The sequence below is a fragment of the Oncorhynchus clarkii genome, unplaced genomic scaffold (assembly GCF_045791955.1).
Source record: "Oncorhynchus clarkii lewisi isolate Uvic-CL-2024 unplaced genomic scaffold, UVic_Ocla_1.0 unplaced_contig_3122_pilon_pilon, whole genome shotgun sequence".
Taxonomy (NCBI): domain Eukaryota; kingdom Metazoa; phylum Chordata; class Actinopteri; order Salmoniformes; family Salmonidae; genus Oncorhynchus; species Oncorhynchus clarkii.
This window is the reverse complement of record NW_027258900.1, coordinates 36,925-48,556: the sequence shown is the minus strand read 5'-3', so window position 1 is coordinate 48,556 and position 11,632 is coordinate 36,925. Positions and strand designations below refer to the sequence as shown.

General features: G+C 46.0%; 2 protein-coding genes across 3 annotated transcripts; both read right to left on the bottom strand.

Moving 5' to 3' along the window:
- Window positions 1–1,488: 1,488 nt before the first annotated feature.
- Window positions 1,489–4,039, bottom strand: LOC139399170 (transmembrane protein 245-like; the record flags this gene model as incomplete). The annotated part of the gene is made up of 5 exons (XM_071144684.1): window positions 3,293–4,039; window positions 2,678–2,795; window positions 2,317–2,532; window positions 1,828–2,043; window positions 1,489–1,658 (listed from the first exon to the last, which is right to left on the bottom strand). Coding segments are annotated over exons 1-5 (1,437 nt in total), but the record flags the coding sequence as incomplete, so codon positions are not given.
- Window positions 4,040–7,038: 2,999 nt separating this feature from the next.
- LOC139399168 (DOMON domain-containing protein FRRS1L-like) lies at window positions 7,039–11,330 on the bottom strand. Of its 2 annotated transcripts, none has more exons than XM_071144680.1 (5): window positions 10,746–11,330; window positions 10,104–10,188; window positions 9,825–9,963; window positions 7,935–8,181; window positions 7,039–7,349 (listed from the first exon to the last, which is right to left on the bottom strand). In XM_071144680.1, the coding sequence occupies exons 1-5, from the start codon at window positions 10,948–10,950 to the stop codon at window positions 7,177–7,179; spliced, it is 849 nt and encodes a 282-aa protein (XP_071000781.1). In that variant the 5' UTR covers window positions 10,951–11,330; the 3' UTR covers window positions 7,039–7,176. The 2 variants fall into 2 exon arrangements, with proteins under 2 accessions (XP_071000781.1, XP_071000783.1); XM_071144682.1 differs by having other exon boundaries at window positions 10,794–11,330.
- Between the last annotated feature and the right edge of the window lie 302 nt (window positions 11,331–11,632).

The window sequence follows — 11,632 nt, the reverse complement described above, 5'->3', positions numbered from 1 at the left end:
CCTGTAGGGAGATCATTCAGTAGTAATATTAACCTGTAGGGAGATCATTCAGTAGTAATATAACCTGTAGGGAGATCATTCAGTAGTAATATTCACCTGTAGGGAGATCATTCAGTAGTAATATTAACCTGTAGGGAGATCATTCAGTAGTAATATTAACCTGTAGGGTGATCATTCAGTAGTAATATTAACCTGTAGGAAGATCATTCAGTAGTAATATTAACCTGTAGGGAGATCATTCAGTAGTAATATTAACCTGTGGGGAGATCATTCAGTAGTAATATTAACCTGTAGGGAGATCATTCAGTAGTTTATTAACCTGTAGGGAGATCCTTCAGTAGTAATATTAACCTGTAGTGACATCATTCAGTAGTTTATTAACCTGTAGGGAGATCATTCAGTAGTAATATTAACCTGTAGGGAGATCATTCAGTAGTAATATTAACCTGTAGTGACATCATTCAGTAGTTTATTAACCTGTAGGGAGATCATTCAGTAGTAATATTAACCTGTAGGGAGATCATTCAGTAGTAATATTAACTTGTAGGGAGATCATTCAGTAGTAATATTAACCTGTAGGGAGATCATTCAGTAGTAATATCAACCTGTAGAGTGATCATTCAGTAGTAATATTAACTCATTCATATATCACAGAGAAGACCAGCTCCTGCCTCTTCACCCAGCTTCAACACTTACCTTAACTGTCCAGAACCGTTACCCCAGGGTAGACAGGACACTACCCTGCTGCTAGCCGATCAAAATCACAGAATCACTGTGGATAACAATTGTGTTGTATCTTGTCTACAGTGTTGTATGCATCAGCACCCTCCAGCGGTGACCAGAGATAGATCAGGAAGTGGTTTATAAAAATAGAGGGTGGCTGTGTGTCTCAGGGAGGTGGCAGGGTGGCTGTGTGTCTCAGGGAGGTGGCAGGGTGGCTGTGTGTCTCAGGGAGGTTGGCAGGGTGGCTGTGTGTCTCAAGGAGGTTGGCAGGGTGGCTGTGTGTCTCAGGGGGGTTGGCAGGGTGGCTGTGTGTCTCAGGGGGGTTGGCAGGGTGGCTGTGTGTCTCAGGGGGGTTGGCAGGGTGGCTGTGTGTCTCAGGGAGGTGGCAGGGTGGCTGTGTGTCTCAGGGGGGTTGGCAGGGTGGCTGTGTGTCTCAGGGAGGTTGGCAGGGTGGCTGTGTGTCTCAAGGAGGTTGGCAGGGTGGCTGTGTGTCTCAGGGGGGTTGGCAGGGTGGCTGTGTGTCTCAGGGGGGTTGGCAGGGTGGCTGTGTGTCTCAGGGGGGTTGGCAGGGTGGCTGTGTGTCTCAGGGGGGTTGGCAGGGTGGCTGTGTGTCTCAGGGGGGTTGGCAGGGTGGCTGTGTGTCTCAGGGAGGTTGGCAGGGTGGCTGTGTGTCTCAGGGAGGTTGGCAGGGTGGCTGTGTGTCTCAAGGAGGTTGGCAGGGTGGCTGTTTGTCTGATGGGGTTGGCCGGGGGGGTGGGCCATTACCTTGGTGTCAACGCGTAGCAGGAACTGAACGAGTCCTTTGATTGGTCCAGGCATGATGGCGTCCTGTCGCTCACGGCCAAACTTCTCCAGTCCTACCCACCATGACGACAGAGTCTTCTCAGCGAATCGCTTCAGACCAAAATGTACCACCAGCTTCTTCAACACCCACACTGCAACACACACACACACACACAAACACACACACACACACTGTTATGCATTTTTGTGTGTGTGTGTGTGTGTGTGTGTGTGTGTGTGTGTGTGTGTGTGTGTGTGTGTGTGTGTGTGTGTGTGTGTGCGTGTGCGTGCGTGCGTGCGTGCGTGTGTTTCAGATATTACCAGCCACTGGGATAGGCAGTAGTTGTAGCATCCAGAGATTGAGCCAGACTTGGACCAGTACAAAAGCCCAGGCCAGCAGGACAAAGTAGATATCACTGGCTCTTTGGGACCCCTTCTCCTTCTGGAAGAGACCCCCCAGCTCAGGACGGGCCTGACGGGGGAACGGGAAGACAGAGGGGGGACCGGAAGGGCCAGGGCCCACAGAGTCCACCCCATCTACAGAGAGAGAGGAGGGGGAGATGAGGAAAGGAAGGAGTGAGGAGAGGAGAGATGAGGTGTTAAGTCGTTGTGACTGTGACAGTCAAGACAATGAAGTATATTTGGATTGAAAACGTGATGGAAAGTGGTCGTTAAATCAGTCCAAACCTTCAACATCTACTGAATTAATATAGAATTATGACTTAGAGAGCTTTTTGTGGCTGATGGTTAGTTACTGCAGTACAATGCCTATGTGTGTGTGTGTGTGTGTGTGTGTGTGTGTTATCTGACCTGCGGAGACACTACTGGTGCTGGTATCTCTCTCGGGGCCCAAGTGGAGGTTACTGCAGGAGATGGCCATGTAGATGGTGTTAGCAGCGAACGACAATACCTGTCCTGACAGCTCACCCGAGTTTCCAGGGATAGGTGGTTTCTCTTGAGAGCCCACGATGAGGAGCGTGACCATGATTACAAACACAGGAACTCTCCACGAGCCAGTCAGAGACACTAGAGAGAGAAGCATGGGGGAGAGGGGGAGGTATATGGTGGGAGGGGAGTATGGCAATGTGATGATTAATGAACAGTAGACTCCTTTTGAAACTACATCAGAATGTACTACTACCCCCCCCCCCCCCACCTGTAAGTACCTCACCCAGGTAGAAGAGTAGTATGGTCCAGACAGGTACAGACATAGTTCTCAGGTATCTCTCTGTACCGGGGCTCCATTTGCAAGCTACAGCCAGCACATACCCCAACACCACTGTCATCACCTAGAGAGAGGAAGACAGGAAGATAGAAGATGGGGGGGGGGGGGGGGGTAAGAGCAAGAGAGGGGGGGCAGAGAGAGAGAAGATGATGGAGGGAGTAGAGAGAGAGGGGACAGAGAGAGAGAAGATGATGGAGGGAGTAGAGAGAGAGAGACAGAGAGAGAGAGAGAGAGAGGGAGGGAGTAGAGAGAGAGAGAGGGGACAGAGATAGAGAGAAGATGATGGAGGGAGTAGAGAGAGAGAGACAGAGAGAAGATGAGGGAGGGAAGAGAGCGAGAGAGAAGATGATGAGGGAGTAGATAGAGAGGGAGAGACAGACAGAGAGAGAGAGACAGAGACGATGATGAGGGAGTAGAGAGAAATCAAAATGTAGTTAGCTGAGTACTTGATTCATGTCTTATCCCCTGCCCATCCTGTTGTAGGCTACAGTATTGGAAAAACCTTTCTTATTGTTGTGGGGACCTTCCTCCCTCAGCGTCAGTAGTGTCCCTGTCACTCACCCACACATAGTGGAAGCAGTCCAGCGCGCTCCCGATGACGCCACACACGTGCCCGATGATCACCTGCATGCCAATGACGCTCCAGAACAGGTAAAAGAAGTAAATGAGTGGCGCGCCTGCCCCGATCACCAGCAGCATCGTGAGCCTCTCCAACACCAGACCCCCCAGGAAATCCACCCCGTGGTTGAAACACCACACCGGGACCAGCAGCGTCCCCAGGAGTATCGGCGTCCCGGTGTCCTGCAGGCCGTTGAGCCAGGAGCGTCCCAGCCGGGCTAGGGAGTGTTTAAATGGGTGTAGGAAGGTCCCGCAGAGAACGGCCCAGAGCAGTGGTCTCAGAAAGGCTTCCAGGATAAAGAAGACTAGCACAGCCGCTCCACAACAGATAGCCACGAAAATCATCGCTCCTGTGTTGTAGAAGGCCTGTTTGATGTTCTTGTCGAATTTGAGGGAGGAAGGCTGGCTGAGTAGCTGGCTCATCATGCCCACCGCTGGCTGGACGCTCTCGGAGAACGAGACGTAGTGAGGCCGGGCAGAACTAGGGGTTTCCGCGGGAGAGGAAGGAGCCGGCTCTGCCTCCGGCCCCGAGTCCTCCTCGTCTGCCATCTTCAATGAATCCGCCTCGGTCTGCGTTCCTCCTGCGGATCCCACCCAATTCCACCACAGACGGAAGAAGAAGCGTTCGTTTCCAGGATCTTTGATACCGCTATCACACATGAGGAACAACACAACACTAGACGTACTGGTGACGTGACCGTCGCAAGGTATGATGGGTATTGTAGCTGGCTGGTGCCAGACAGAGCTGTGCTCGCTGCTTAGTTTGCTGCTAGTAGCCTACTCTTTGGAATGCCCAGTTTAACTACACACAGAAACGTGAATAAACAGACCTTTGTCAGGAGGATCACCACGAATTCAGGGTGTCCGTGCTGTCACGAAGGAAATATGCAAAGTAATCACATATTTGCATAGCCTATCATTACAATCATTACAAAACAGGTATAGGTAAAACTTCATTTTAAGTGCCCATATTAGAGTGTAATTACATGTGTAACAAGTATTATTATTTAACAAGTATTGTATTTAACAACCAATAGTCCCTCGTGGATGCGCTGGGTGTCGTAGAGATGATGCTCAATAGCCTCTAATCACTTACTCATGAATGTGCACTGTTGAAACTACATCTCCACTCAGTGTTGTTGCTAGCACTTGCCGCTAAAATAAAGTGTTCAATCTGGGTTGACTTGGTTGAGCTGGTAAGAACAGATCAGAAAGTCAACCTCACTGGCTGGGATCTAATATGGGTGGTATCGCAGATGTGGAAAAATACACTACTTCAAAGCATACTACATGTAATGTACTAAGTACAATGTAATTACTAGTTGTTACACGGGATTTAGCTAGTTAAAATGAAGTGTATCTTGAGGGGTATTTACTTATACAGTACACATCCTGACAACCTGGCCCTCAAGCTTCTGGAAGTTTCACTTCATTTCACAGTAAGGTACAGAAATGAAGTGAAACTTCCAGAAGCTTTAAAATGAGGGCCAGGTTGTCAGGATGTGTAGTGTACTGTATAAGTACACATTAATTACAACTAAATACCCCTCAAGATACGCTTCATTTTAACTAGCTAAATCCCGTGTAACAACTAGTAATTACATTGTACTTAGTACAATACATGTACTATGCTTTCAAATAGTTTGTTTTTCCTCATCTGGGATGACCGAATTAACCCAGATTGAACACTTTATTTTAGCGGCAAGTGCTAGCAGCAACACTGAGTGGAGATGTAGTTTCAACAGTGCACATTCATGAGTAAGTGATTAGAGGCTATTGAGCATCATCTCTACGACACCCAGCACATCCACGAGGGATCATAACCTTTGTAACAGTTGGAACTGTATGCAGCTGAGAATTAACAAAACACTCAATTGGTGAATTTAGTGGAAACCTGCCCTTTTGTAACAAGCGTGGCAACAAGGATTCATTCTTACACCTTTGTAATTACAGACCTCAATTACTAGCAGTTACATGTTGTTACACTGTAACTATGAGCTGTTACAGTTAACTACAATACCTGTTACACTGTAACTATGAGCTGTTACAGTTAACTACAATACCTGTTACACTGTAATTACACTGTAATAAGGGCCTTTTTAAAATGAAGGGTTACCTAGTTATCCGTAGTCTATCCCTATCCTCTATTATCTGGAATTATTTTGAATGTGCTGCTTGTCCAAAAATATGTCAATGCCCATTATTTGTTCCCAGCCCAGGGCGACCCACACAGTTGTTGTATGGTTGTGTAATTCATTGTAAATTCATTAGATTGCAGATGAAATGTACGTGGCCTAGAGGGGCACATGATGCAGCTGACAGAGCCATCACATGACCCACAAGGATGAAAACCAGATGTTGGAGTGTATTTTTACTGAACACAGCTTTATTGATAACAAAAACACTTGCATGTTAGACACCAAACACTGTTTCAGTGAGGAAGCATTTCCATGGAACACAACGGTTCAGTGAACGGTACAAATACAACTGGACTCTGTGCCATAGATTCCTTCAGCGTTATTCCATATGCTGCAGGGCCAAGGCAAGCTGTCAGACAGAGCCCCTGTCCCTGGCTGTCATCATGTCCACTACAGCCTCAGTGCTGATGGGTGTGTTATTGCATATCTACAAAGGAATCATGCACCATCAATCATACAGTCAGTTGCCCTATCATCAGCAAACAGTGATCACACACACACACACACACCTCGCCACAGACAAAGGAAACATGACCAAGCACGTGGTGGAATAAATCAGTCCTAAGAAAATGGACCCTCTCACACATAGAGAAAAGAGAACCCTGTCTTAATCATCAGCATGTAAAATGGCATTGTGGAATACAGTAGAGAGTTCAGTGTTACTCAGTGAGACTGGGGCTGAAACAAGCAAAAAAACATCTGTTCAACCACCTAGTCTTAGTTTCTGTATACAAATACTATAATACTACTACTAATAATACTGTATTTCCCTGTGGAGAATGAGTGTTGTGTAAAGCATGGCTGCATACAGAAGCAGTATGTTTCAGCAGGATAATAAACTATGAGCCGTCTGCCTTTTTTTGGCTCACATCAATCTGGATGGTTCTCTCTAAGTGAAGTCTCTCTCCAGGCTCAGTAGTCTGTCCCAGTGTGTAATGTCTCCTTGTATCGTGTCCGTAGGTTCTTCACATATTCAGGGTCCAGTTGTGATTCGCCACATGCGTTGGAGTAATACTTGTTGTCAGGAGTGTGATACCTTACTGTCGTAAACATAAATACACTAAATGAAATACCTTGCCAAAACTAAAGGTTATGCTACTGTTCTCTAGAAACACACAGTATTTCAGATATTCTGACTAATGGGTTAGTGTATGTTGTTATGGTAGCACAGTACAATTTTCAGAATGATTTGCAAGCTTCCTGATGAGTCCTCAATGTAAATTATAAATAGTATCCTACTGTATATATTTATTCATATATATTTATAGTGTAATTCTGTGTAACGAGCACCCTGCATTGAGGGTGTGGCAGACAGAAATACAATGAACTCTCAGTCTTATTGCTGTCTCTTTCCTCTTCTCTCTACTTCTCTCCTCGTCTCCTCTCATCTCTCCACTTCTCTCCTCGTCTCCTCTCATCTCTCCACTTCTCTCCTCGTCTCCTCTCATCTCTCCACTTGTCTCCTCTCATCTCGTCTCTCCTCGTCTCTTCTCTCCTCCTCTGTCATCTCGTCTCCTCTCTTCTCTCCTCTCTCTGGGTTAATTGGTTGTCTCTTCTCTCCTTTTGTCTCCTCTCTCATCTTCTCTCATCTCGTCTCCTCTAATCTCATCTCCTCTCGTCTCCTCTCTCTCAGGGGGTGCCCATCAGCAGATAGAAGGTGAGGGCTACTATGAGCAGCAGACAGAAGGGTGAGGAGAACGTCTGGTAGGCAGTAGACGGCATGAAGATGTCCTCATATTTATAGATGCTGATCATGTGATCAGAGACTGGCGGAGCATCGTTGTCATGACGTGTGATGGAACCTGGAGGAAAGAGAAGAGTGGGGAGGAGAGTAAGAGAAAAAGGGTAGGGAAATCATTTACATGTAAAGTGCATTCGGAAAGAGCCCAGATTTGGGAACTCAATCGAACATCTCTGGAGAGACCTGAAAATAGCTGTGCAACGACGCTCCCCATCCAACCTGGCAGAGCTTGAGAGGATCTGCAGAGAACAATGGGAGAAACTCCCCAAATACAGGTGTGCTAAGCTTGTAGCGTCATACCCAAGAAGCCTCGAGGTTGTAATCACTGCCAAAGGTGCTTCAACAAAGTAGTGAGTAAAGGGTCTGAATACTTATGTAAATGTGATATTTACAGTTTCTTATTTTGAATACATTTTCAAAAATGTCTAAAAAGCTGTTTTCGCTTTGTGATTATGGAGTATTGTGTGTAGATTGAGGAGGAAAACACATAATTTAATACATTTTAGAATAAGGCTGTAACGTAACAAAATGTGGAAAACGTCAAGGGGTCTGAATACTTTCTGAATGCACTGTACATACTAATGAACACACACATCCACTCTCTGCACACACACAATACCACACACACACCCAGTTCTTGACTGACCTTGTATAGCAGGCCCCCAGGCCAACAGGTAGAACCAGGAGAGATGCAGATCCACCAGTGTCTCCTCTCTCGGGACGTAGAGCGGCCGTTTGAAGCGGCAGGTCACACGGTTGTTGTCAAACACACCCTCTTCGTCCCTGGCAGGATTCCTCTTGATCTCCTTAGCCCACTGGCCCACGTTGTAGAAGTGATGGATACGAACACGCCCATTATCGTCATGGACACAGCCCATCACGTCATCTCCTCCCTGAGAGGGGTGGGGGTGAGGAGAACCAATCAGCATGAAGGATAGGTTGACCAATCAGCCTTGTTTTTGTGATGTGTCTTTCATGGCAGACTTCATGTGTACCAGATGTAGTAAAAGCCTGAGCTGACTCTGACCCCAAAATGTCTGTAGAGGTGCTGTTGACTAACCAAGAGTAGATTGTATCAAAAGAAAGAAAGTCCCACACTCTATACAGTGCATTCGTAAAGTATTCAGACCCCTTGACCTTTTCCACATTTTGTTATGTTACAGCCTTATTCTAAAATGGATTAAATAAAACATTTCCTTCATCAATCTACACACAATACCCCATAATGACATCACAATACCCCATAATGACATCACAATACCCCATAATGACATCACAATACCCCATAATGACAAAGTGAAAACAGGCGTTGCTAGATTTCTTTTGCAAAATTATTAAACATTTAAAACAGAAATACCTTATTTACATAAGTATTCAGACCCTTTGCTATGAGACTCGAAATTGAGCTCAGGTGCATCCTGTTTCCATTGATCATCCTTGAGATGTTTCTACAACTTGATTGGAGTCCACCTGTGGTAAATTCAATTGATTGGACATGATTTGGAAAGGCAGTCACCCGTCTATATAAGGTCCCACAGTGGACAGGGCATGTTAGAGCAAACACAAAGCCACGAGGTCAACGGAATTGTCCGTAGAGCTCCGAGACAGGATTGTGTCAAGGCACAGATCTGGGGAAGGGTACCAAAACATTTCTACAGCATTGAAGGTCCCCAAGAACACAGTGGCCTCCATCATTCTTAAATGGAAGAAGTTTGGAACCACCATGACTCTTCTTAAAGCTGGCCGCCTGGCCAAACTGAGCAATTAGGGGAGAAGAGACTTGGTCAGGGAGGTGACCAAGAACCCCATGGTCACTCTGACAGAGCTCCAGAGTTCCTAGACAACACAGGAGTGGCTTCGGGACAAGTCTCTGAATGTCCTTGAGTGGCCCAGCCAGAGCCCAGACTTCAACCCGATCGAACATCTCTGGATAGACCTGAAAATAGCTGTGCAGCGACGCTCCCCATCCAACCTGACAGAACTTGAGAGGATTTGCAGAGAAGAATGGGAGAAACTCCCCAAATACAGGTGTGCCACGCTTGTAGTGTCATACCCAATAAGACTCGAGGCTGTAATCACTGCCAAAGGTGCTTCAACAAAGTACTGAGTAAAGGGTCTGAATACTTATGTAAATCTGATATTTCAGTTTATTTTATTTTATAAATATGCAACAACAACAAAAAATGTGCTTTGTCATTATGGGGTATTGTGTGTAGATTGAGGAAGGAAAAAATGATTTAATCAATTTTAGAATAAGGCTGTAACGTAATAAAATGTGGAAAAAGTCAAGGGGTCTGAATACTTTCTGAATGCACTGTATATGCTCCCAACAATTGAATGGGTAAACCAAATAACATAATAACCTAATCAAATAATAACCTAATAACCTAATAACATCATTGCAGTAATGTTGGTTATTAGGTTTACCCACTCAATTGTTGGAAGCAAATTTAGAGTGTAAGAATAGATCTCACGCATGCTCATACACACACACACACACACCTATGCCCGCACACACACAGATACGGTCCCTTACCATCTTCTTGTCTGAGGAGAAGCCTACAGCCACCCAGCCGTCAGTGTCAGCACTCATCTCATACTCCACGTCTGTCCCGATCCGCCGGTAACTCATGAAATAGTCACACGTCTCTGCATCACACCCCGGCTTCCCATACCTACACACACAATGAAGAAATGTAACCTCTTCAGAGTGATGTGCACCCACATCTGCCAGAGGGGGACCACAGTACACAGAGAAACCCCTTGACACACACACATGCTTGCAAGCAAGCAAAACACATACACACACACTGACCTTATGCAACCCTTGGTGACTCCACAGTCTACGACTTTGATCCTGGCGAAGGGATCCACAGGAGGGGCGGTGGGGAAGGGGTAGCCTGGAGAACACACACCACATACAAAATCATTAGGCCTGCCTCCCCAAAAATCATCTTCTAGAAGTTCTACCATATTCGTAATTTGGTGGGTTTCAGCCTAATGTGCATTCAGAGAAGCACAACTGCTCCTTCACGTTTCATAACAGAATTGGGATAGTTTGAAATATGTTATTTTAAAAGTAAAATAAATACTAAATAAATTCTAATAATATACAACATTTAATGTGGTGAAGAACTGTCCAATGCTCGCCCATCTCCAGACGGGCCAGTGAGAGCCAGAGCGAGGAGCTGCGGGTAGCTGGCCAGGGTCCTGATCTATGCATGAGTGGACTCGAGTGGAAGTAAGACACTGTACGCTCGGTCTGTCAACCTGCGCATCATCACATAAATAGCCAATTAACCACGAATTACGTATCAACCACAGATATGTAGATGCGCCCTCTGATTTCCATCAAGAGAAGGCCGACACATAAACAAACACAGCCTTGATGACCATGAAGGCCACAGTAAGCTAAATGCCTCGTTCAGAAATGGCCTATCCTGTATCCCTTTCTCACCCTCATCCGATAGATGTCTAGACTCCAGGAACTCCGAGGCGAACGTACTGTATGAGTCCTTATGGGGCTCCTTGTGGCCCGGCTCTCCGTGGTCTCCGTGGCTCGCCCGCAGTGCGCCTTCATCCGTGGGACTCGGCGCTACCCCCCGCCAACTGCCCTGGACCAGGAGCACCGTCAGCTGTAGCAGGCTGCGCAGGAAAATCATGGCCAAAAAGGGAGTATAAAAACGGTCTAAAGGAGACAGAACTGAGACGGAATCCTCATTGTTGGTTGTATTTGAGCATTTCTTTACGGAGCCTAATCACTGGACCTCAATCGCATCACTACAGAATATTTTCAACGCGGTTGTTTAGTGTGTCGTAGGCTATTTCCCGTAGTGTGAATGGGCGCGAGAGGAGCGGGATCCAGTCATGTCAAACGAATGAGCCTCGGTTAAACCAATCTGGAATTAGCGGGATTTGTAACTGAACCGATCTGTTTTGCCAATTCACTTAAATCTTGTGGGAAACGGAGACGTCCATGATAATCCAAGTGATTGGATTTCATCTTAAAATAATGTAATGATATCCCAGTTTAGGGATGAATGTGTCTGTTGTTGGTTTCGCCCGTCTCCTCTCTTCTCGATCCTCTCCATCGATAGAGCCAATCGCTGCAGCGTCCAATAGGAAACCTCGATGTACACTTTGCATTATCAATATACAGTTTAAATTCCCATTCAGCACTGTTTATGTAAACACAGATGCCAATTGAATAACACTATGAGGTAATGTAGGGATTTATACATTTATTATGCAGAAATGTCTGCTATGATAGGTTGGTTTCTTATTCCTTTGTGTGATGTGAAAATATTCTAGAATCTACATTGCATGTTATTGTTGACAGCATTG

Excerpts from the sequence above, each read along its gene's own strand:
- LOC139399168 (XM_071144680.1), bottom strand. The coding sequence starts at position 10,950 with ATGATTTTCCTGCGCAGCCTGCTACAGCTGACGGTGCTCCTGGTCCAG. Across the intron at positions 10,189-10,745 it reads TAGACATCTATCGGATGAGG|GCTACCCCTTCCCCACCGCC; the intron begins GTGAGAAAGGGA and ends TGTGTTCTCCAG. Across the intron at positions 8,182-9,824 it reads TCTCCTCAGACAAGAAGATG|GGAGGAGATGACGTGATGGG; the intron begins GTAAGGGACCGT and ends CACCCCTCTCAG.